The following is a 25,109-nucleotide window of genomic DNA, read 5'->3' on the forward strand; positions in this document are numbered from 1 at the left end:
GGGCACAGAAATTATATCCTGCTGGTGGGCACGTCAGTGGGGCACCTACTTTGAATTATCTACTCTATTGTCACAGTTGTTTCAGCCATGATCCACTGGTCTCCTTAGACTTCTTCTCAAGAGAAGTCTAGGCTGGTGTTCACCAAGTCATGAAGAAGAGCACTCACATTTGGGTGTGGTAGCCAGAGGAGGGAGAAGGGCGTATTCCCAACACTTGATAGTGGGAGCAGGAGGACTGGGAGTTAAAGAGACACAAGGTAAAAACAGACAAAGAGCTGGAGAAATAACTCAGCAGCTGAGAGCATTGGATGCTTTTCCAGAGGACCTTACACGGTGGCTCACAATTGTCTGCAATTCCAGTTGCAGGAGATTGGGCGCCCTCTGCTGTCATCCTCGGGCACCAGCATACATGCAGGCAAAACATTCATGCACAAAATTTAAATACTAAAAAAAAGGAAAAAAGATGCTTCTTGTCGCCACTGGAAACTAGCTTGGTGTCATCCCCAGGTCTTCCGTGAACACACGCATGTACAGTCGTAAGTGCATGTGACAAGGACATGAAAACAGTGAAAAAGAACCAAAAGAGGTCTGATGTGGCTGCACCTTTAATCCCAGCACTCAAGAGGCAGAGGCAGGAGGATTCCTGTGAGTGCGAGGCTGGTCTATATAGCAATTTTGAGATCAGTTAGAGTCACATACTGAGACCCTATCTCAAAAGAAAAAAAAAAGAGTCTTTGTTACAATAGATAAATTTTAAAGATTATGGTAACCAAAAGAGCCAAACAAGTACATTAGGTGATGTAATGCTTTTAAATGAAATTTTTTGCTTTGTTTTTGAGATTTATTTATTATGTATCCAATGTTCTGCCTGCATGTATACCTGCAAGGCAGAAGAGGGCACCAGATCTCATTACAGATGGTTGTGAGCTACCATGTGGTTGCTGGAAATTGAATTCAGGACCTCTGGAAGAGCAGTCAGTGCTCTTAATCTCTGAGACATCTCTCTAGCCCCTTAAATGGAGTTTTAAAAAATAAAATTTCAGGCTGGGCAGTGGTGGCACACTCCTTTAATCTTAGCACTCAGGAGGCAGAGGCAGGTGGATCTCTATGAATTCAAGTCCAACCTGGTCTACAAAGTGAGTTCCAGGACAGCTAGGGATATGCAGAGAAACCCTATCTCAAAAAAACCAAAAAACAAAAAACAAAATTTTAGAAGTCAGGAATGGTAGTACATACTTATAACCCTAGCACTTGCCAGAGACAGGAGAATCCCAAATTCAAGGTTATAATCTTGAGGCAGCCTGACTTGGTTACTATAGTGATATTTTATTTATGTTTTATTTATTTATTTATTATGTATACAGTATTCTGTCTGTCTGTATGCTTGCTGGTCAGAAGAGGGCACCAGATCTCACTACAGATGGCTGTGAGCCACCATGTGGTTGCTGGGAATTGAACTCAGGACCTCTGGAAGAAGTCAGTGCTCTTAACCTCTGAGCCATCTCTCCAGCCCTTTATTTATGTTTTAATAAATAAAGCTTGACTGAAAATTGAAAGGCAAAACTAAGTCTCTAGAGGCCAGGCAGTGGTGGCACACACCTTAACCCTGGGTTTGGGAGACACAGATCCAAATGGTGGTTGCTCACACCTTTAATCTCAGTACTAGGGAGTCACAGGCCTTTAATCCCGGCCCTAGAGGGGAATATAAATGGGAGGAAACAGAGGCTCAGGACTCAGTCTGCAGTTGCTCAATCTTGGTAGAGTTAGGACTTCTGTAGTGGCTTGGATGTTTTGCTTTTCTGATCTTCAGCTTGAACACTAATATCTGTCTCTGAGTTTTTATTGTTTGTGCTATAGGTAAGAGGCTGTTCCAAACGATCAGGGACAAGCAGACTGGTCTATGGTGGTGGAACTTAGCAAGGCCATTAGGGGTGGGGATCGGCTGAAAGGCACAGGGAGGCTTCAGGTAAGTTTCTTTTTTTCTTTTTTTTCCAAGACAGGGTTTCTCTGTAGCTTTGGAGCCTGTCCTGGAACTAGCTTTTGTAGAGCAGGTTGGTCTTGAACACACAGAGATCCTCCTGCCTCTGCCTCCTGAGTGCTGGGGTTAAATGTGTGCACCACCACTGCCCGGTTAGTCTTCAGGGAACTTTCTACAGCTGGTCATATGTAAATTCACACTGGTTGTATACAAAGGAACAGTGAGATGTACATTTAAGATGTGTACATGTTATGATATCCTCATAACAGTGTATCAACCTGAGAATGTGGGCTGTGATGACTCAGAGTGCTTGCTGGTGTCCAGAGGACTGGAGCTCGGTTCCCAGCACCCGCATTAGGCAGCACACAACTGCCTGCCACTCAAGCTTCAGGAGAACTGACACCCTTACCCGGCCTCTGTGGGTGCCTGCATGCCTATAGGCCTATATGCATATAGGCACATAAAGAAATCTCTGTCCAGGGTGGTGGTGCACACCTCTAATCCCAGCACTCTGGAGGCAGAGGCAGGCAGATTTCTGATTGTGAGCCTAGCCTGTCAATATAGTGAGTTTCAGGTCAGCCAGAAACACACAGGCCCTGTCTTAAAAAATACAAAAGAACAAAGAAATTTCTAAAGAATAAAAAAGAATCTAAGAACGTATCTATGCCACATGGAGTGTTCTAAATGGTGGTGATTCTGCAAACAAAATGTTCTTGGAGTTTGAAGAGGAGAGACAGCCGACAGCTGACGATGTTCAGAAATAGCAAGTCAGATGGCGATTCATATTGTGGGGACATAGGGAGGAGCGGGGGTGCCTAGGGCAGGAAGAGGGTGACCTAGCATTCTGCACCAGGCTTGGAGACAACTTGAATAAGGTAAGATTTTTTTTTTCAAGACAGGGTTTCTCTGTGTAGCCCTAATTGCCCTGGAACTAGCTCTGTAGACCAGGCTGGCCTCAAATTCACAGAGATTCACCTGCCTCCACCTCCCAAGTGCTGTGATTAAAGATGTGTACCACCACTATCCTGCACTTTTTCTCTGTGTAGTCCTGGCTCTCCTGGAACTCGTTCTATAGACCAGGTTGGCCTTGACAACTCACAGAGATCCGCCTGCCTCTGCCTCCTGAGTGCTGGGATTAAAGGCGAGCGCCACCACTGCCTGGCTGTTGGCTGAAGTTTTTATCAATACTTTCAGATTAGAAAATGTAAAATATGTCATCTGATATGTTTTTGGTTTTGTCTCAAGACTGGCTATCCTGGGTCCTTTGGGTTTCCATGTGAATTTTAAAGTCAGCTTATCAAGACCTGGAAAGACAGCTAAGGTATTGCTTTTTAAAACCTTATTTATTTCATGTGTGGGGCGTGGTACAGCATGCACAGGTCTCTGTCTACCTTGTGGGTTCCCAGGATGGAGTTTGAGTCAGCAAGCTTGTTTGCAAGTGCCTTTACCCACTGAGTCATCCCACCAGCCTGTCAACTGAGATTTTGACAGGGACTTAGCAGAATTGTTTTGTGGAGATTGCTACTCTCTGGGCTAGTTTTAGGAACAGATGCTTTCCCTTCTGGTTAAGAATTACATTTTGGCCTGATGCATGCCTTTAACCAGTACTCCAGAGGCAGAGGCACACGGATCTATGAGTTCCAGGCCAGCCTGGTCTATATAACAAGTTCCAGTCCAGACATGGCTACATGGTGAGACCCTGCCTGAAAGCACCTGAGTTACCTAAAAGAGCAGTTTCTAACATGTGAGCAGCCTGCAGGCTGTGCAGTGAGCTCCGGTTTGCAGCTTTCGTGAGTGGCCTCCCATGCTGGGGTGGGTTTTGTTAATGCAGCTGTCCTCGACTCATTTCTGCTCCAGGAAGTAACCCCTCACCCACATCCGCACTATCGTTGGTTCTCTGTCTGGAATGAGAAGACATTTCTTTATATCTCCCTACAGATAATGTCCTACAACACCCTAGTGCCGCCAAAAGGCAGGCAGGCAGGATACATGTCATGGTGCACTCAGAAATCAGAGGAGCATGCCTCTGTCCTCTTCTATCATGTGGGTTCTTTGTCTTCCATGCAGGAATCAAGATCAGGTCAAACACCCTTACCAACCAAGCTGTTCAGCCTCCCCAGCCACATCCCTAGTCTGCCTTGCAGAAATCTGTGATGAGCCTTCCTCCTGCCTCCTAGGGACCAAGTAAGGCTGCCAAGCTCCCTTGCTAATTCTTGGCCTTGCCGTGGTTGACCTCTCTGTGGCTCTTGCCACGGTTGCCCACTTCCCTCCTTGCTAGAAGCTCTCACTTACCCAGCAATCTTCGCTGTCTTTGTTGTTGTTGTTGCTGTTATTTTTTTGTTTGTTTGTCTCTGAGACAGAGTCTCTCTGCATAACCCTGAGTGTTCTAGAATTCACTATATAGACCAGGCTGGCCTTGAACTCACAAAGGAGATCTGCCCACCTCTGCCCCCAAGTGCCAGGATTAAAGGTGTGTGGCACCTCACCCAGTCACAATCTTCAGTTTTGCTGGCCACTTTAACCTGTTGGTCTCCATGCCATATCTCCCTCACCTCTCCTGACCCCTAAGCATTCTGACTCTGCTCTCATCCCTTCTCTCAGCTCAAGTGTTTAATTGTCTCCCTACAATGTGTCTTCCCTGAATCTTCCACTTAACTTCCCCTAGCAGTTAGTCTTGTGGACACCTGAAGTCATTAAAAAAAAAATCTCTGCTAGCCTGGTGTGGAGTCTCACTCCTTTAAGAAAATTTGAGGATAGCCTGGCTCCAGAGTAAGACTGATGTGGGATTCCCCTCTGTATGCTGTGAATGTGTTTTATTACCATTGGTTAATAAAGAAGCTGCTTTGGCCCATGGCAGGGCAGATTATAGCCAGGCTGGAAGAGATATACAAAGAGAGTAAGTGGAGTCAGAGAGACGCCATAGAGTTGCCGAAGAAGAAAGACACTAGAAGAGAACCTTACCCAATAGACCACAGCCTCATGGCAATACACAGATTAATAGAAATTGGTTAATTTAAGATGTAAGAGCTAATTAATAAGAAGCCTGAACTAACTGGGCAGGGGTGGCACATGCCTTTAATCCCAGCACTCAGGAGGCAGAGGCAGGCAGGTCTCCGTGAATTTGAGACCAGTCTGGTCTACAAGAGCTAGTTCCATGACAGGCTCCAAAGCAATAGAGAAACCCTGTCTCGAAAAAACAAAACATAAAACAAAAAAAACCCTGAGCTTCTGAGCTTATTATAGGCCAGTGTTATGATTAATATAGTTTCTATGTGATTATTCAGGAACGAAAGAGCAGTCTCCATTTACATAAGTTGGTAGAGGTAACCACCTAAACCACAAAATGGGGGCTAGGGAGATGACTCAATGGGTAAAGTCTTTCTGTGAAAGTGTGGCGATCTGAGCAGGATTCCCAGAAGCCACATAAAAGTGACAAGCGAGAGGAGGCTTCACAAAGTTGTCTTCTGACCTCCACACACAGGCTCTGTCAGAAGCTCCCCCATCACTCACATATAATAAACAGAATAAGTGGATGAATGACTGGAAAGAAATGGCTGGTGTTATGAATGACGTAGTCAGATCTCTGACCTTCACTCACTGTGTTTGGTGTTTCGCCTCTCTGAACTTGATTTAAAATGACACAGTTGCTGCTCTCCTGGCGCTGGAGCCCCTACTCCCTAGGAGCGGGAAAACCAGGCTTCCCACTTCTTACTCCCCATCCCATTCTGCTATCCTGTTATTGTGGCGCACAGGAAAGTGGTAAGGAGCTGAGATGATTGGCGCTGGCAGTAGGACAGTGGAGGAAAGCTGTTCCAGCAGAATGTAGAACTTGCCCCGAGGACTTGCGTTCAGTGTCTGGTGCCCACACGGTGGCTCCTAACCCTCTGTAGATTCAGTGTCAGCGATTGGCACTGCCTCCCTGTGCACAAGGTGCACAAACAACATTCAGACAAAATAACCAGACACATTTCAAAAGTGAAAAATAGAAAATGCTGCTCCTGTCTGTGGGTACTGCCTGGCTTTCTGGGCCACCTTTACAGATCAGCTCTGGCAAAGGGCAGCACCTCTGTTTTGATTGTTCTGCCTTTCTTCCATCTGGCATACACAGACCCATTCTATGGGGCTCCCTTGGCAGGGTCCATTTTCACCCTAAAGTCAGTCAGTTCTCACTGCTAGGCCCATCCTCCACAGAGGTCACCTGCACTGCTGGACCCCTGGGCTACCACCACAGCAGCGAGCCTCTTGAGTCTCCTTGAAACATTTGGTACCCAATCTGGAATTAGCAGACAATTTAGCAGGACTTGTGACACATACCATTAGCCCCAGCACTCCACAGAGGCAGGCATATCTCTGAGTTCAAGACTAGCCTGGTCTGCAGAGTGAGTTCCAGGCCAGTCAGAGCAACACAGAGAAACCCTGTTTGGAAAAATCATTTAAAAAAGAATAAGAATAGGAATAGGAATAGGAGGAGGAGGAGGAGGAGGAAGAGGAAGAGGAAGAGGAAGAAGAAGAAGACAGTGACAACAGTTCACTAGTGCAGGGCAGGATCTCAGCAGGATACCAGCTCTTTCCAAACCAATGCTGTTACCAACTTACTCCTTCAAAATGCACCACGGGGGACTGGCCACCAAACCTGATGACCTAAGTTTAACTGCCAGACCTGCACAGTGGAAGGGGAGAGGTGACTGTTACTGTAAGTCCTTTGATGTTCACATGTGTCTCAGGGCACACACCCCGCCCTACATACACAAAAGGTAAATCATATAAAAATAAATAAATCTACCCTTGGAGCTGGGGGCATGTTTCAGTAGGTAGGATGTTTGCCTAGAATGTATGAAGCTCTGGGTTTAATGTTCAGCACCAAATAAATGAGACATTGTGGTGCACATCTGTAAGCTGGAGCCAGAGAGGTAGAGGCAAGGGGATCAGAAGTTCAAGTTTATCATTGTCTGTGTAAGAAGGTCAAAGCTAGCCAGGGCTATATGAGACCCTTTCTGGTAGGAAGGAAAGAAGGAAGGAAGAAAGGAAGAGAAGAAGGGAAGGAGGGAGGGAGAGAGGAAGAAAGGAAGAAAAATTCAACTTTAATTTGTTTATATTTCTGACAAGGACAAGGACTTCAAAAGGGGCAAAATGTGGGTCACATTGACAGGACTGAAGAGACAGCTCAGAGGGTAAGAACACTGACTGTTCTAGAGTACTGGGGTTTGGTTCTCAGCACCCACACAGCAACTCACAACTGCAACTCCTTCCAGGAGCCCAGTGCCCTCTTCTGGTCTCTGTAGGCACTGAATTAATGTGATATACAGACATACTTACAGACAAAACATCCAATCATATAAGATAAAAATAGGGCTGGAGAGATGGCTCAGAGGTTAAGAGCACCAGCTTTTCCAGAGGTTTAATTCCCAAAAACCACATGGTGGCTCACAACCATCCTCAATGAGATCTGGGGCCCTTTTCTGGCATGCAGGCATACATGGAGGCAGAACACTGTATACATAATAAAAAATAAAATAAAATCTTTTAAAAAATAAAAATAAGTGGATTTTTTCTGTTGTTTTGTTTTTCTTTTTTCTTTTTTTATTTTATTTTATTTTTAAAGTAAATCTTTATTTATTAGATATACAGTGTTCTGTTTACATGTATAGGCCAGAAGAGGGCACTAGATCTCATTACACATGGTTGTGAGCCACCATGTGGTTGCTGGGAATTGAACTCAGAACCTCTGGAAAAGCAGACAGTGCTCTTAACCTCTGAGCCATCTCTCCAGCCCCCTGTTGTTTTGTTTTTCAAGACTGGGTCTTGCTGGGCTGTGGTGGCACACGCCTCTAGTTCCAGCACTCAGGACGCAGAGGCAGGTGGATCTCTGTGAGTTTGAGGCCAGCCTGGCTTACAAGAGCTAGTTCCAGCACAGGCTCCAAAGCTACAGAGAAACCCTGTCTCAAAAAAACACGCACACACAAAACAAACAAACAAATAAACTTCAGTGGTCTCTTCCAACCACTTGTCATGTGCACCCCCCAACTATGAGATGAACCAAGAGTTCCCAGAGCCAACAGGGCCTACACAGCTAGACCCTTGAACCTAGAGAGGTTTAAAATATTCAAATGCCAAAGAATAGCACAAATAGACATAAAATTTAGGTGAGGTGGAAACATTTCTAGGAAAATATGGAATGCCCAAATTGGCACAAAATAACACAAACTTCAATTGGTCCAAAACCAGTGAAGAGGGGGCTGAAGAGATGGCTCAGTGGTTAAGAGCATTGCCTACTCTTCCAAAGGTCTTGAGTTCAATTCCCAGCAACCATATGGTGGCTCACAACCATCTGTAATGAGATCTGGTGCCCTCTCTGCCCTGCAGGCATACATGTAGGCAGATATTGTATGCATAATAAATGAATAAATATTTAACAAAAAAAAACAGTGAAGAAAGTTATAGGCTAAGACTCCACCCGGACATGGCGATGCCGGCTGGTAATCTCAGCACTCGGGAGGGGAGCAGGAAGAGCAAGTTCAAAGCTATCCTCAGCTACATGTAGAGATTGAGGCCAGCCTGAGCTATAGGGGACACTGCTTAAAGAAACAAAAACCTCCTACAAAACAGTAAGAAAAAGACAAAAAACTCAGTGGGAGGGCTGTGGCTGTGTTCAGGGCTGAGCGTGCACTTAGGATTCATGAGGCTTTGTGTTCTAATCCTAAAACGAAATAAAAAGGGTGATGAAGCTGCATTGGTGCCTCAGTTGCTACCCAGGCATAAGAACCTGAGTTAAATTCCCAGCATCCACATAGAGAAAGCTGAGAACTTGTGGGCATGGTAGCACATGACTTTAATCCCAGTGCTATTGAAGCAGAGGCAGGCAGAGCTTTGTGTGTTCAAGGAGAGCCTGGTCTACATAGTGACTTTTAGATCAGCTAGGGCTACATGTGAGACACTGCCTAAGATAAAATAAACAAAACAACAAAATCCATAGAAAAATCAAAACAAAAGTGAAGTACACATACACACAGGCACACCCAGGAAATATAAGATCGCAGCACAGCCACTCTCAGCTCTGACTTACTTGCTGCCGCTGAAAGGCATGCTATCCAGTGGACTGGCTCAGCCAGAGGCCTGGAGAGCAGAGTCATGTGTAAATGGAGACCGTTTGTTCATTTCTCGGCTGCCCAGACCCAAATAATCTTAGTGTTCTCATTGTTGTCTAAGTTCTCTGGGATTGTGGTTTGTAGGCTGGCTTTCTTTGCTTTATGTTTCAAAACCACCTATGAGTGAGTGCATGTGATAATTGTCTTTCTGGGTCTGGGTCACCTCACTCAAAATAATGCTTTCTAGCTCCATCCATTTGCCTGCAAAATTCAAGCTGTCGTTATTTTTTTCTGCTGTGTAGTACTCCATTGTGTAAATGTACCACGTTTTCCTTATTGATTCTTCAGTTGAGGGACGTTTAGATTGTTTCCAGATTCTGGCTATGACAAACAAAGCTGCTATAAACATAGTTGAGCGCATGTCCTTGTGGCACAATTGAGCATTCTTTGGATATATACCCAAAAGTGGTATTACTGGGTCTTGAGGAAGGTTGTTTCCTAATTTTCTGAGAAATCGCCACACTGACATCCAAAGGGGTTGTACCAGCTTGCACTCCCATCAGCAATGCAGAAGTGTTCCCTTTTCCCCACAACCTCTCCAGCATAAGTTGTCATCAGTGTTTTTGATCTTGGCCATTCTTACAGGTGTAAGATGGAATCTCTGAGTTGTTTTGATTTGCATTTCTCTGATGACTAAGGATGTTGAACATTTCCTTGAGTGTCTTTCAGCCATTTTAGATTCCTCTGTTGAGAGTTCTCTGTTTAGGTCTGTACTCCATTTTTTTTATTGAATTATGTAATCTTTTGGTGTCCAATTTCTTGAGTTCTTTGTATATTTTGGAGATAAAACCTCTGTCTGATGTGGGGTTAGTGAAAATCTTTTCCCATTCTGTAGGCTGTCATTTTTTCTTGTTGACTGTGTCCTCTAGCTACCTCTTATGTCTTAAATTAACCCATTTCTATTCATCTGTGTATCGCCACAAGGCTGTGGTGGCGTCTGTCTCCTTTGGCAGCTACATGGCATCTCCTTGACTCCATCTACTCCCTCTATCTATCCCTATTTGGATTTCCCACCTGGCTTTATTCTGCCCTGCCATAGGCTGAAGCTGCTTCTTTATTAACCAATGGTAATAAAACATATTCACAGCATACAGAGGGGAATCCCACATCACTCATGAGGCTCAACCAAGCTGAAGGCAGGCTGAGGAACATGGCCTGCCTCACATATCAACTGTGTGGGCATCTTCACAGGACCTGAGGGCCCTTTGAGATGACAAGTTCTGATGTTCCTTTCACAACAGATAGGCAAACACAGGCCTAAAGAGGTAGGGAGCTTACACCGGTCCAGGAGGCAGAGGCAGGGTGCAGTCCTGGGTCCTGTTGAACGCCATCTCTGGAAGGAAGTCAGCGTCATACATCCTGGCTGACCCCTACCTAGTACTCTTGCTAGAGTCATTCAGACTGGTCATAGCCTGGTTGTCATGGAGATGGCAACGAGGGCAGTTCCAGAGCTGGCAGATGGGGGTGGGAGAGGGCAGGGTACCAATATGCTAAACACTGACCAACTGCTGTCCGGGACCATATCGGAGAGACCAAGGCAGAGCACAGAGCCCTTGGCTCCAGGGACAGCCACAGGGTTGTTCAAACTTCTCTCAAGCATCTCTCTGGAGGAGCAGGTGAGGGAGGCAGGCCCAGCTGGGGAACTTCCAACAGCTCAGCAACATCTTCAGCCGAGAGAAGCCAGGGCTGCCTGAGGTCTCGAGGAAACATAAAACTAGAGCTAAGTTTCTGGTAGCAGTTAGGAAGGCCTGGGACAGGTACACAGAGGACAGATGGAGCAATTTGGGGACGCGGCAGGATGGAAAGGGCTTTTAGGAAATAAATCATTTTCTTCCACTTCTGTAGTACTAAGTCCAGAGTCCTGTGTGACATCCAAAAGAATGCCAGCTTTGGTTGTTGTTGTTTTGTTTTGGGAGGGAGGTGGTGGAGGATTTGTTTGTTTGGTGGACTCCCACCAAATTATCTGGGCTGTCCTAGAACTCACAAGCCTCCCGTTTCAGTTTCCTGGTATCCGGGGTTACAGCCATGTCTCATCACATCCAGACAGTTTCCTAAATTTAAAGAAGACATGCTGGTGCAGCCTAAGTCTGTCGTCCCAGCACTTGGGAGATGACGGCCCGAGGAGCAGGAGTCAAGAGTTGCCCTCCACCATGCAGTGGTGGCGCATGCCTGCTAACGCCCGCGCTCAGGAGACAGAGGCAGGGAGATCACTGTGAGTGCGAGGTTAGCCTGGTCTACAGAGCGAGTTCCAGGACAGCCAGGGCGACACGGAGAGAAACTGTCTGAAACAACAAAACAAAACAAAAGCTATCCTCAGCTCCACAGTGAGTTTGAGACCATCCTCGGCCCCTATCTCAACAAAACAGCAAAAAACTAACAACAATATAAAATATTTTGATGGAGAACAGTATGATATTCCTATATACACAATAATTAAATCAGGGCAATTATTATCTCTGTGTCCTGGGAACATTTGGACACTTCTCTCACAGTAGAGTTCAGTGCTGACAAATTAGGGATTTGGAAACAGTGACAACAGGTATCGGTCCCAGCCCCACCACTCACCAGTCACGTGGCCTCTGCTCTTGGAAGTGTAAGAGCCTAACTCTGCCTGCGAATGAGTAATAGCAAGCCTCCACTTCCTTGGGTGTTTCTTTGGGAAGGTCAAATGTGTAACTCCCTAAATGTCTGGTGCCTAAGTGTCTGCAGCTTTTTATTTTATTCATGTGTGTGCGTGTGTGTGTGTGTGTGTGTGTGTGCGCGCGCGCGTGTGCAAGTGGAGGTTGGAGAACAACAGGTGGGTGTTGGTTCTCTCCTACCACATGGGTCTCAGGGATCAAACTCAGTTTGTCAGGTGTAGTGACAATTGCCTTTATCTAGTGAGTCACCTCCTCAGCTTGGGTCTGCAGCTCTTGCTATTTTAACAGAAGAGGCAGTGAGTTTTAGGAACAGCATGGAAAGGAGGAAGCCCCTGGGGAGGTGCAGAGTGGTACAGAAGCTGTCCTCTCCCCCTGTCCTGCCCAGGCAAGTCTTGGAAGTGGCGATAGCCTTCAGAGTCAGAACTGCCAGCTGCAGAGGTCTCAGAGTGCAGGGCAGACTACAAAGAAAGAACGCAAGACCCGGAGGCGGAACAAGAAAAGACAAGGCTCAGCTGAGGCCGAGGAGTAAGTGACTGGGGATGGATGGGGGTGGGGGTAGGGTGGGGGTGGGGTGAATGGACTGGGGACCAGGAGGACCCTCACTGACTTCTGTCCTCTCCTTCAGTCTGTTCAGTCCATCTGCTCGGAAACCTTCCTTCCCTTTCCAGTGGGCCTGGGAGAGCTTCATCATAGATGGCCAGGCTCTGCTTCAGCCAAGCTCCTGCGTGGCCCCAGGCCACCGATCTCTGCTTTTGCCCCCAGCAGCCCACCAGCTCAAGTCCAGGCGCAAGTCAGTAGGCAGCCTCTCAGAAGACCTTGGCTTCTGCCAGAAGACAGAAGTACAAAACCTGGAGAGGAGAAATCAGCTGGGGGCCTGGGGCAGCAACACCCTCGCTCTTGGCAAACCAGAGAGCCAAGGGCTGGAGCGGAGCAGCCAGGGTGGCTTCTGTCCACCAGGAAAAGGGTCAGGATCAGAGTGTGAGGATCCCGAGGAGGTGGAAGGCCAGGATGCCGAGGAGACAGAGAAGATTCTGAGCCCTGGGGAACAGCCCCAGCTCCCAGGGCGGGGCTTGATCTCGGAGGAGGAGTGGATCTCAGAGGTGACAGAGGAGGAGGAGGAACACAACGCCCCCCACAGGAGGAAAGGCAGCTCTCATAATAAGGGGAGGAATTCTGGAGAAAAGGCATCGGAAGGGGAGCTGCAGGGCCACAGCCAGGGAAGCAGCTCCGGCTCCGACAGCCTCCGAAAGCTGCAGAAGGAAAAGTCAAGGGCCAAGGAGTTGAAGGGGCCCTGGGACCTAGAGCGGCTACACCGGCAGTTACAGGAGGAATTGGATTGTGGTGAGAGCAGCCAGGAGGCTTGAGGTGCCTGGAAGCTGTGGGAGACCTGCACTCAGAAGTTTGGGGTGGTGGTAGGGATAGGTAGTAGAGGCTGGGGTGGGCTAGGGATTGTCTGGTTGCTGGATAGGGCTCCCAGTGACCCAGGAGAAGTCGTGACCTCGATTTGATTTTCCCGTCGACAGGTCCTCAAAAGCCGACCTGGAACGCTTTGCGGGCAGCGGTCCAGGCCTCTACCAGGACTAGGAGGACCCCTATCTTGGGAGATGATGAAAGTTTCTACCCTGCCAACTTCCCTAATCGCACCTTCCATAAACGGCAGGAGGCTACCAGGTGAGGGAAAAGAGGAAGGAGAGTAAGAACTGAGGGCGAGGGTAGGAAGGGACCAGTTTTACATGTGAGTCTCTTCCTAGTTTCTTCATTCCTTTACCCATTCACCAGGCTTCCTGGTCATCCACCCAGCCTTCTCTTGATAATGTCCATCTGTCTCCTTGTCCTACTGCATTGACACACGCCACTTTTTATCCTTTCTTTTCTCCTATCCATCCGACAGCCTATATTTTTTTTTAAAAAATTATTTATTATGTATATAGTGTTCTGCCTGAAGGTCAGAAGAGGGCACAAGATCTCATTATAGATGGTTGTGAGCCACCATGTGGTTGCTGGGAATTGAACTCAGGACTTCTGGAAGAGCAGCCTCTTCCAGATGGACCTCTGGACCATCTCTCCAGCCCCACCCTTCAGCCTACTAATGTAACATACATTGTCTTCTTGTGAGTCCTCAGGACAGGAGGGAGGAAGACTTGGGCCACTCTCAAGTCCAAGGTCTACAAAAGAAGATGGATGGCCAGTGTGTTTAGTTTCAGTTGCTACACTTGGGCTAGAACAAGAGACCACTGGTTCAGAGAAGCCTGGAGGCAGTTGTTGGCCAAGGGATGATGAAGGCCTGAACCGTGTGTCAGTGTGGATGGAGAGAAGGGGACTCACTCAGAGTTCTATAGAAACCTAGTTTGTGTGTGTTGAGGGTGGGGTCTTGAGAATGCTAGGCTCTACTATTGAGCTATATCATCAGTCATGAAATCTACAAAAATACTATATTTTGTCTGTTGTCTACATGTGCAGGCGTATGGAGGTCAGAGGATGACTTGAGGGACTTAGTTCTCTCCTTCCACCATGTGAGTCTGGGGGATTGAACAGGCTTGGCAGCAAGTTCCTGACCTGAGCCATCTTGCTGGCCCAGCCCTGAGATTCTTAGAGCCTGACTTAATGGACCTTGGGGACTGATTAGAAGTGGCATGTGAGGTCCCCGTTTCTCTTTCTCTCTCTCTCTGCCTCTCTGTTCTTCCCCCTTCCCCTTCCCCTCTATAACTAAACAAATACCCAAATTCATTCTGGAAAAAAAAAAAAAAAGAAGAAGAAGAAGTGGCATGTGAGGTCGGGGAAAATTCAAATTCATATTCTCAGCATCAGCATTTTTTATTTCTGATGAGAGGAGGTACTGAGCCCGGTCTTATGTAGCTCAAGCTGGCCTTGAATTTACCATGCAGCTGGAGCTACCTTGAATTTCTGATCCTCTGGATCCTTGTGCCTCTGTCTCGGTGCTGGGATTACAGATCTGCAGCACCACCCTTGGTCATCAGATTCTCAGAGTACCCTAATAGCCCTTTCTTACAGACTTACTCTTCATTAGCTTAAAATTGTGTGTATGCATGGCGACATCAAACTAATTAAAATGTGTATTAGCACACATACTTGCTAAAATGAACACCTAAAATTTAATCTCTTAGTGATTTTTCAAATCCACAGTAAGTCTTGTGAAAAATCATAATCACTATACTGTAGGATAGATTTGTTTCTCTGTGTAGCCCTGGCTGTTCTGGAACTCACTCTGTAGACACATTGGCCTCAGACTCAGAGATCTGCTTGCCTCTGTCTCCCAAGTGCTAAGATTAGAAGTGTGTGCCATCACACCTGGCTGGTTTGTTTTTTATACTTTTTTAAAAATTATTTTTTATGGGCTGAAGAGATGACTCAGCAGTTAGTTCAATTCCCAGCAACCACATGGCTGACAACCATCTGTAATGAACTCTGGTGCCCTCTTCTGATCTGTAAGCACACATGCAGGCAGAACACTGTATACGTAATAAATAAATCTTTAAAAATACTTTAAAAAATTATTCTCTAGTGCCAGGTGGTAGTAGCACACACTTTTAATCCCAGCACTCAGGAGGCAGAGGCAGGTGGATCTCTGTGAGTTCGAGACCAGCCTAGTCTACAGAGAGAGTTCTAGGACAGGCTCTAAAGCTACCTTTAGAGAAACCCTGTCCAGAAAAACAAAATAAAAATTATTTTTAGGGGGCTGGAGAGATGGCTCAGTGGTTAAGAGCACTGGTTGTTCTTCCAAAGGACCTGGGTTCAATTCCCACCCTCATGACAGCTAACAACTGTCTGTAACTCCAGTTTCTGGGGATCTAATACCTTCACACCAATCCACATAAAATAAAGTTAAATAAATTAAAAAACACAGAAAGATTTCATAGTATTTTTTAAAAATATTTTTAAATTTATTTATTTTTATTTATTTTCTATTTTGTTGATTTTTATTGTGCTCTACAATTTACTTTTATTTTATGTGTGTGGGTGTTTTGACTGCTTGTATGTCTGCGCACCACATACATGTCTGGTGCATGTACCATAAGTGTGCTTCATGCACAGGAAGGCCTGAAGAGGGCCCTGGATCTTCTGGGACTGGAGTTGGTTATTGAGTAGCTAGTATGTGGGTGCTAGGAATTGAACCTACGTCTTCTGTTACCTACTGCGCAATCTCCCAGCCCTAAGATTTATTTATTTCATGTGAATGGGTGTTTTGTCTGCATGCATTCTGTGGCCCACATGCATGCCTGGTGCCCTTGTTCCTCTGAAATGGGGTTGTGGATGGCTGTGAGACCCCACGTGGGAGCTGGGTCCGCTGGAAGGGAAGCAAGTGCTCTAACACTCTCATCCCCTCTATACTATGTTTATTTCCCACCTACTATAGACAGGCTCCCCTTTGTCCACTGTCACCTCTGTTGACAGTGACTCTCTTTTGTCAGATGTTTTGTTTGGAGGAAGTCTTACCATTTAGGCACAAACTACCATGTCTGGAACTAGCTATGTATTCCATTTGGCACTGAACTTGCTGTAATCCGCCTGCCTCAGCCTTCCGTGTTCTAGCATTACAGGTGTGTATCACCAAGCTGGACCTTTTGCTTATTTTCTGTTTTTAAATTTATTTTGTGTGCGTGTAGGCGTGTGTGGCTAGCGAGGACTTGGTTCCCTGGTTCTCTTCTACCACTCTGAGGCAGGATCATTCTCTTCTTTTCTTCCTTCCTTCTTTTCTTTTTTTCTTATTTTGTTTTTCTGAGACAAGGTTTCTCTGTGTAGTCCTGTATGTCCTAGAACTTGCTCTGTAGACCAGGCTGGCTTCAGACTCAGAGATCCTCCTGTCTGTGCCTCCCGAGTGCAGGGATTAAAGGCGTGAACCACCACCGCCTGACAGTTTAATGGTTTCTTATAAAATCAGGGCAAATGATATTTACAGTCCTTTCTTCTGTTAAGAAAGCTTTAAAGCCCAGGTGGTGGTACAGCCTGTAATCCCAACACTCTGGAGGTGGAGGCATGAGGTTCAGAAGTTTAAGGTCATTCTCAGCTATAGAAAGAGTTCGAGGCCAGCCAGAGATACATAAGAAATGAAATGAAGTATGTAGCTAGAGATGGAGATTCCTAGAAAGGAGACAGAGTAGCCAAGGGGAAGTCTTTCTGGGAATCATGGCATTTCACCACAGACATGACTGATGAGAGTAAACGGTCCATACTATCTGGGGAAGAATGTTCCAGGTTTGTCTAGTTGCTATTCAGCTAACAACACTTTTTGCCCACATGTTCACATCTTGATCCCTTCAACAATGTTATTCTTTCCCACACATTTATCTATCCAACTGACTCTCCATCCATCCAACCTCGCTGCTGTGGAGTAAAGGGTTAGAGACCTGCCCTTTCTCAAAGACAGCTGTTGAGCGATGCAGTAAGGGTCCCAGGCTGTGGGCTGAGCTCCTCACAGATCAGGAAACTTAGGCTGAGCTCTATAGTGCTCAGGAGGCCTGAGCCAAGTGTTAAGAACTGGATCTAAAGCCGGATGGTGGTGGCACACATCTTTAATCCCAGCACTCATGAGCAGAACAAATCTCTGAATTTGAGTTCAGCCTGCCAGCCTGACCTACAGAGCAAGTTTCAGAACAGCCAGGGCTACAGAGAGAAACTGTGCCTTGAAAAAACAAAACAATAAACAAACAAACAAAAGAACTGGATCTCACTGCTGAAGAAGAGGGAAAGGCTTTAAGCTGGCTGCAAGCCACCACATGCACGCTCCATGGAGCCTGGCTTCCATGACTAATGCTATTTGTTTCCCAGGACACAGACTTCCTCCCACAGCCCTCTCCCCACTCCAAGGCTTACATATTCCTCTACGTTTCCCTGACCTTCCTTGAATCTCCTGATACCCCATGGTCCTCTCCCTTTCCTTCCCAGAAACCTGCTGCAGGCCTGGGAACGGCAGCAGCTGGAGGAGCGGCAGCAGGCTGAGATGCGCAGGGCCCGGGAGCACCAGGTGCAGCAGAAGGTGGCTCGCTGTCTGGCAGCCTACACACCCAGAGGGAGCCGAGGGGCTTTGACTGCTCAGCGCAAACTAGAGGAGCTGAGGTAGGAGGCCGGCTTTGGAGGGCCTGGCTGGGGCACGGCAGGGAGGCTGAGCTGGGCAGCGGCTGCAAGACCCCACAGGCCCCTTAGCTGCATTTTACAAATGGAGATGCTGAGGCCCCTGGAGAAGAGGTGGGTGAATAGTAACCCCTTCAAATATTAGATTCTCAAATTCAAAGCATTCTGTACACAGTCATAATTTCAAGTCTTATGTTTTGGCTTCTTGGTGCCAGACATGCCTGTTATAAAAATCAAGGATGGTTGGACATGGTGGCTCACACCTTTAATTCCAGCACTCTGGAGGCAGAGGCAGGTGGATTGCTGGGATTTGAGGTCAGCCTGGTCTAGTGAATCATAGGAAAGCCAGGGAGGCCCTGTCTTAAAAATAAATTGTTGAGTGGCTGGAGAGATGGCTCAGTGGTTAAGAGCCTGCTGCCCTTACAAAGGTCCTGGGTTCAGTTCCCAGCACCCACGTGGCAACTCACAACTGTCTGTCACTCCAGTTCCAGGGAATCCAACACCCTCTTTTCTGGCCTCTGCAAACACTAGGCACACATATGGTACACTTATATACATGCAGGCTAAACACTCATACATATAAAATATATATATTTAAAATGTTGAAGATTTTAGAGATAGTTGATGTGCTAAAGTCCCAGGGGCTCCCCTCCTAGAGACAGTGTGCATGGCCAGCTGGGTAATGAGCTTTATCATCTTCCATGCTTTCACTGCCCCCTTTTGGAGATAGGGTCTCTTATGTATCCCTGATGGGCCTGGGAGCCATGCAGGTACACATGCAGACCTGGATGTCACAGAAATCCTTCCACCTGTCTCCTAAGTACAGGGATTAAAGGCGCCATTCTGCCCAGCTCTTTCTCTCTTTTGCAATAGGGATTCATCCTGGGGGCCCAGGCTGTCTTAAAACTCACTGTATAGACCAAGCTGGCCTTGAATACATAGGAATCCTCCTGTGCCCGAGTGCTAGGATTAGGGCTTGTATCACTACACCTAACTTAGACTATATTTCTAGGAAGCAACTTCACAAATCAAACATTCTTCCTAATGGGCCATGAGTTAGGTAGTACTAATACCCACATAGTGCTACAGAGGCCTGAAGGAAGCCCTGGCAGTTATTTGGTTATTGTCTTAGGGTTTGCATTGCTGTAAAGAGACACCACGACCACAGCAACTCTTATGAAGGAAAATATTTAAGAGGGTAGCTTACAGTTCAAAGGTTTAATCCATTATCATCATGGCAGGACTTGGCGGCAGGTAGACAGACATGGTTCTGGAGAAGTAGCTGAGAGTTCTGTATCTTGTGCAGGCAACAGGAAGTGAACTATCTCACTAGGTGTGGCTTGAGCATATATGAGACCTCAAAGCCTGACTCCATAGTGAGGTACTTCCTCCAAGACCACACCTACCCAACACGGCCACCCCTCCTAATAGTGCCACTCTCTTTGGAGGCCATTTTCTTTCTTTTTTTGAAAAATTATTTATTGTTTTTAATTGAGCTATACATTTCTTTCCACCCCCTTCTTTCCTCCCCTCTTCCCACACGCTCCTGTTACTCAGGAGATCTGTCTTTTCTCCTTCCTAGGCGGGTCCATGTTTGTCTCTCTTAGGCTGTTTTCTCTTAAGCCACCACTACCTGGCTACACTGGATGCCTTATTGCTTGATCTTGAGTGACAGGACATGCGGGAGTCCCTGCAAAACTCAACCTCATGACATAGACAACGTGACTGAGTACAGCCATTTGAGCCAGTGACCTGAACACCTGTGGGCCTACTCCATGCCTGCTTTTCTTTGGGCCAGGAGGTGTGGGAAGAGGGTTCCGGTGCTGCAGCATGGCACCAAGAACTTGGCAGGGCTCAGATCACCTAAGCTGAGTCAGTCTTGTTGTGTCAACTTCATTTTTAATTATTATTATTATTTGTACTTTGATACAAATTATTATTATTATTATTATTATTATTAGTAGTAGTACTCTCTATGTAGTCCTAGCTGCCTGGAACTTGCTATGTAGAGCAGGCTGACCTCAAACACAGAGATCCCCTGTGTCAGCCTTCCTAGTGCTGGGATTAATGGAGTGTGCCACTGCAACGGGCTAGTTCAACCTTATAGATAACTTGATAGACAGAGTGTCTTTTAGGGACATGTGCTGCCTCGTTTCTCCTTATAAGGAGCTTTTTTGAACTCACAGACATCTGCCTGCCTCTGCCTCCCAAGTGCTGGATTAAAGGAGTACACCACCACCACCCAGCAACTTTTTTTAAAAAGTAGGTCAGAGGACAACCTGCAGGATCCAGTTCTCTCCATTCACCATGTGAGTCCTGGAGACTGAAACTCAGGCCCTTAGGCTGTCTTGCACCCCCCACCCACCCATTTTTCTTTTGAGATAGGTCTCGTTCTGTAGTTCAGGCTGCTCTCAGATTTGTGACAATCTGCCTGCCCTCAGTCTCCCAGGTGCTGAGATCACAAGCACTCGCCACCATGCCCTGCTGGCATCCGCTCTCTAGCCAACAGGTCCACGAGAGGAGTGCTAGACCCTTCTTCCTTCCTTCAGGGTGAAGGCACAGACTCTCCCTGCTAGTCCTCCAGCCTGACTGGGACATGTGCCACAGAGGAACTCTTTTCCCTGTGAGGAGGTTCAGCTTTACAGCCAAGACTCGGTGCTTCCCAGGAGGGGAGGCAAAGTAGAAGGGGCAGTGTGGCAGGTGCTTCCCAGGGGTGGCATCTGCTGGCACCAGTCCCCCCCCTCCCCTTTGGTGTGGACTTCAAGACATGAACTTCCTTTCTGACGGAAATGACAGTAGATACCCAGCAAGAAGTTGGGCATAATGACGTACACAATTCACCCTGCTACTCAGAAGGATGAAGCAGGACAGCTTGCGGTCTGGAATGTGAGTCCAGCCTTGGCAATATAGCCAGATTGTCTCACAAACAAAACAAGCTTGGCATGATGGTATATGCCTGTAATTCTAGCATTTAGGAGGCTGAGACAGGAGGATTGTGCATTTCAGGTTAGTCTAGACTACAAAGCACAATTCAGTCTCTAGAATCTAAATGAGTAGAAGTTTGGGGGACGGCTTAGCCAGCAAGGTGCTTACTGCATGAGGCCCTGGGCTGAATCCTTAGCACTCATTTTTTTTAAAAAAATTAAAAATATCACAAAGTGAACCCAGGTGCAGCTGTGTGGCCCTACAGCCCCAGTGCTTGACAGGGAGGCTTGCTGACCACCCCCAGTCTAGCCTAGGTGGTGAGCTCCAGCGTCAGTGAGAGACCCTATCTAAAAAAGGAAGATGGCCGGCACAGTGGCACATGCCTTTAGTCCCAGCTCTTGGGAAGGAGTTCCAGGTTAGCCTGGTTTGCATAGTGAGGCCCTGTCTCAAAAAACAAAACCCAAAACTATACAAGAACAACACCACACAGGACATCAAGCAAAAGGAAGAGTCCTAACGCCAGCTCACGCTGCCTCCACACTTGTGGAAAGTCCCTTCTTATTGGTGAAGGCTCTTCTTAGTCGGAGCTTGTGGTCCTGGCATGGTTTTCCTAGTGGATGTTGTTTTGTTTTGTCTTCCTCCAGCGAGGAAGCTTCCTTCTCTGCCTAGCACGGGAAGGCCTTCCCTGGGTGTCTGACGTACATACCTGAGAGCCTAACATGAGTTTCAGGCCTTGTCTGCTTATCCCTCTCATCCCATCTGTGGCTTCTGCCACTCTATGCTGGGCATGCCTTATGTGCACTAACCGACAGATGTCTAGTCCTATGAGGAGTGAGGTCAGAGGCAGTGTTAACACTGGGCTGGAGGAGCAGACTTGTAGTCTCAGCTAGCCCAGGTTGGTCTAGAACTATGTAGCAGAGAGAATTTCATATCTTCCTACTCTGGTGTAGCAGGTCTTTCTTTGAACCACCAGCTCCTTTTTACTAAAAGTCCAGAGACTTTTTACTAATTATGAAAGCTTGGCCTTAGCTTAAGCTTGTTCCCAACTAGTTCTTAAAACTTAAATTAACTCATTTATATTAATCTACATTCTGCCATGTGGCTTGTTACCTCTCCTCAGTACTGTATGTCCAAATTCCTCTACATCTGACTGGTGAATCTCACACCTCAGATTCTTTCCCAGAGTTCCTATCTCTGCCTGGAAGTCCCGCCTACCCTCTCCTGCCTAACTATTGGCCATTCTGCTCTTCATTAAACCAATCAGAAGGTGTCTTAGGCAGAAGTAAGACACAGACACATTATCACACAGTGTTCATAAAGATTATTCCAACACTTTTGTCTGACGAATGCTGGAATTACGGGGTTGTGCGTCATGCGGAAGGAAAAGGAGCTCTTGTCAAAGCACAGATATGGCAGTTAGAGGACAACTCTGGGCTCTGGAGCTTGAACAAAAGCTTCCAGCCTTAAGTGTGGTGAGCACATTGACCTGCTGCGCCATCTAAACATTCTCAGGCTGATTTTTGTAAACAGTAAGTTTTTCTCTCGTGTAGCCCAGATCTTTTTTGTTTTTGATAGAATCGTACTCTGCAATCCAGACTGGCCCGGAGCTTACTCTGTAGCCCAGATTAGCTTTGAATTCAGGCAATTCTCCTGCCCAGCTTCCCAAATGTTAGTCACCAGCTTTGGGCGATGTTCTTTTATTCACAATACTCTTCGTCATTTCCCAACCTGAAAGAGGGGGCGAATAGGGGCATGAGCTCTAAGAAGGGGGAGGCTGTGCAAGAAAGATCTCAGAAGCCAGAACTGGTTCCCTCCTTGGGGGTGGCCAGAAGGTAGGGCAAGCCCCAGATGCACAGCCTAAACTTGGGATAGGTGCTCAATCATACAACCTTGGACAAGTTCACGTGACCTTCCTAAGACATCAGTAAAATGGGGCAAATAAGTCCCACCCTAATAATCCCACCCACGAAATACAGGACCAGAATGGGAATGAAATAGTTTTGTAAGCATCAGAGAGGAACCTTTATATTAATAAGCTTAAGTGAGGACCAGCAGCCTCTGGCCTGGGATGTGTCCATGTTCAGCTACCCAGAGGCCCATCTTTCTCACAGGCGCAAGGAGCGACAGCGTTTTGCTGAGTACCAGGCAGAGCTGCAGGGCATCCAGCACAGGGTGCAGGCCCGGCCCTTCCTGTTCCAGCAGGCCATGCAGGTGAGGGCTAACACCTGTGTAGACAGAGCCCCCCGCCCCGCTCCCTGAAAGGAGCTGCCTTGCAATGAAACAAAATTGGAGTGGGGTCCTGAGGGTCCCCCCCAGAAGGCTTGGGACCCCCTTCTTAATGATCAGAGCCCCACAGTGGCCCCAGCAGCCTTGGTGAAGAGGAACCTTTCTTTTCTCTTATCAGACCAACGCCAGACTCACAGTGAATCGGCGCTTCTCCCAGGTGCTGTCAGCATTGGGAGTAGATGAGGAACAGCTGCTGGAAGAGGCAGGCAATGTACAGGGCCTCTCCCAGAAACACAGGTGAGGTGGGACAAGGTATCCACGCCAGCCGCTGGTCCTCCCAGTGTTCTCCATGTCACCCGGAAGGGGGGGGGCAATGTTATTGTTCCCACCTCCCAATGAGACCAGAGGAGTAGGACCTTACTCGAGGAACAGGAACAAATGAGTCGTAAAGCTAGTCTGGGACCCTGAGCAACAAGACGCCAAGCAGCTGGGCCATACTGTCACCTGATACCGTCTCTGACACCTTAGAATAAATAATCTGGTATAGAGCAGGGATTACAAGACTCAGTTTACAGTAAAACACAAACAATCCAAAACAACCTGTGACTGCAGGAGAGATGTCACTTCCAGGGACTCACAACCACCCAGCGGAGGACTTAGATTTGGACCCACGGGATGAAAGGCTATGCTGGGCATGGGGTAGGGTGCTACGGAGCCCATTGTCCTCCGTCTGTGTCTTTAAGGAGCCACCGGTCATTTGGAGTAGAAATGGAGCCCTCTTCTCAGAGCCCCCCAACAATAGAACCCACCAGCAACCAGCCTGGAAGACTCCCCTCCCCCACCCTGGACCCAGAGAACAGTCCCTGAGATAAAAATTAAATGCTTCATGGAAAGTACGTGTGAGATTTCTGAGGAAAGTTGGTTATGCGTTGGGGGAGAGGTAGTGGCAAGTGGATGGCCTCGTCTTAGCCATTTCTCACATACATTGGGAACCCTGGCTGCACCCCGTTCCTCAACAAACATATGTTGTGTCTTTGCTACTGAGCAGTGGGACACCTGGAAAGGAATCGGTGAGACTTTCCCATGCCTTCTCCAACACACATATACCTGGGGACCTAGAAATTCTAGTGAACAGGACCCTGCCTATGAGGACGCCCAGTCTTGGAGCTTTATTTATTGATATCTTTTAGTTCTCTGAGACAGTCTTGGAGTGAAGCTTGCTTGCTTGATTTATTTATGTCTTTGTTTTCCAAGGAGCCTGTCCTGGAACTAGCTCTTGTAGACAAGGCTGGCCTTGAACTCACAGAGATCTGCCTGCCCCTGTCTCTGGAATGCTGGGATTAAAGGCGTGCGCCACCACTGCCCGACTAGGAGTAGAGCTTTAAAGGGACACATAGACCACACCAAAACATGCCGAGATGTGCGATACAGGAAGCCCCCAGAGGAGCAACTACTATCAGAAGGGATGTGTGAACCCTGAACTTTAAAGTCCTCCTCAAAGACAAAGCAACCAAACCAAACAAAAAACCCAGGAAGAGAGAAAAGGCGGGAAGGCAAGGCATGGTGGCTTGTGCTTGTAATTCTAGACTGGGGCCACATAGTTAACTAGATAGCCTTAAAAAAAATATGAATGTGCCAAATTTGCACTCGAGCTTGGTGTGGGCGTGCACGCCTGAAATCCCAGCGACTCTCAGCACAAGGGAGGCTGAAACAGAGGGACTGCGGTGAGTTCGAGACCAGCCACCAGGCCAATCAGAGCTATACAGACCCCATCTTAAAAAGAAAGAAAAATGGGCCAGGGAGAAGGCTGTTCTTCCAGAGGTCCTGAGTTCAATTGCTCACAATCTATAAAGAGATCTGATGCCCTCTTCTGGGCTGCAGGCAAACATGCAGACAGAACACGGTGTACATAATAAATCTTTAAAAACGAAAAATAAAAACTAGAGACAAAACAAAACAAAAAAGCACTCAGTTTCGTGGGGTTCACAGGCACAAATTCATAGAGCGTTCCTTAGCAGTCCAGAGAGCAGGATAAAAAGGCCCAATCCACTAGCAATCCAGGGAACGGAGGCCGACGGCAGTGCTCGCTGGCAGTACTAGTTTATC

The 25,109-nt window shown here is 47.1% G+C and overlaps 1 protein-coding gene across 2 annotated transcripts; it reads left to right on the forward strand.

Moving 5' to 3' along the window:
* Positions 1–10,202: 10,202 nt before the first annotated feature.
* Tsga10ip (testis specific 10 interacting protein) lies at positions 10,203–23,899 on the forward strand. Of its 2 annotated transcripts, none has more exons than XM_087908217.1 (8): positions 10,203–10,388; positions 12,148–12,287; positions 12,388–13,103; positions 13,286–13,433; positions 17,667–17,837; positions 22,889–22,988; positions 23,182–23,300; positions 23,747–23,899. In XM_087908217.1, the coding sequence occupies exons 1-8, from the start codon at positions 10,347–10,349 to the stop codon at positions 23,868–23,870; spliced, it is 1,560 nt and encodes a 519-aa protein (XP_087764343.1). In that variant the 5' UTR covers positions 10,203–10,346; the 3' UTR covers positions 23,871–23,899. The 2 variants fall into 2 exon arrangements, with proteins under 2 accessions (XP_087764343.1, XP_087764342.1); XM_087908216.1 differs by lacking the exon at positions 10,203–10,388 and adding an exon at positions 10,568–10,739.
* Positions 23,900–25,109: the final 1,210 nt, after the last annotated feature.

Source organism: Myodes glareolus, chromosome 7 (genome assembly GCF_982192425.1).
Source record: "Myodes glareolus chromosome 7, mMyoGla1.1, whole genome shotgun sequence".
NCBI classification, from domain to species: Eukaryota; Metazoa; Chordata; class Mammalia; order Rodentia; family Cricetidae; genus Myodes; species Myodes glareolus.

Excerpts from the sequence above, each read along its gene's own strand:
- Tsga10ip (XM_087908216.1), top strand. The coding sequence starts at position 10,611 with ATGCTAAACACTGACCAACTGCTGTCCGGGACCATATCGGAGAGACCA. Across the intron at positions 13,104-13,285 it reads ACAGGAGGAATTGGATTGTG|GTCCTCAAAAGCCGACCTGG; the intron begins GTGAGAGCAGCC and ends TCCCGTCGACAG. Across the intron at positions 17,838-22,888 it reads CGCAAACTAGAGGAGCTGAG|GCGCAAGGAGCGACAGCGTT; the intron begins GTAGGAGGCCGG and ends TCTTTCTCACAG.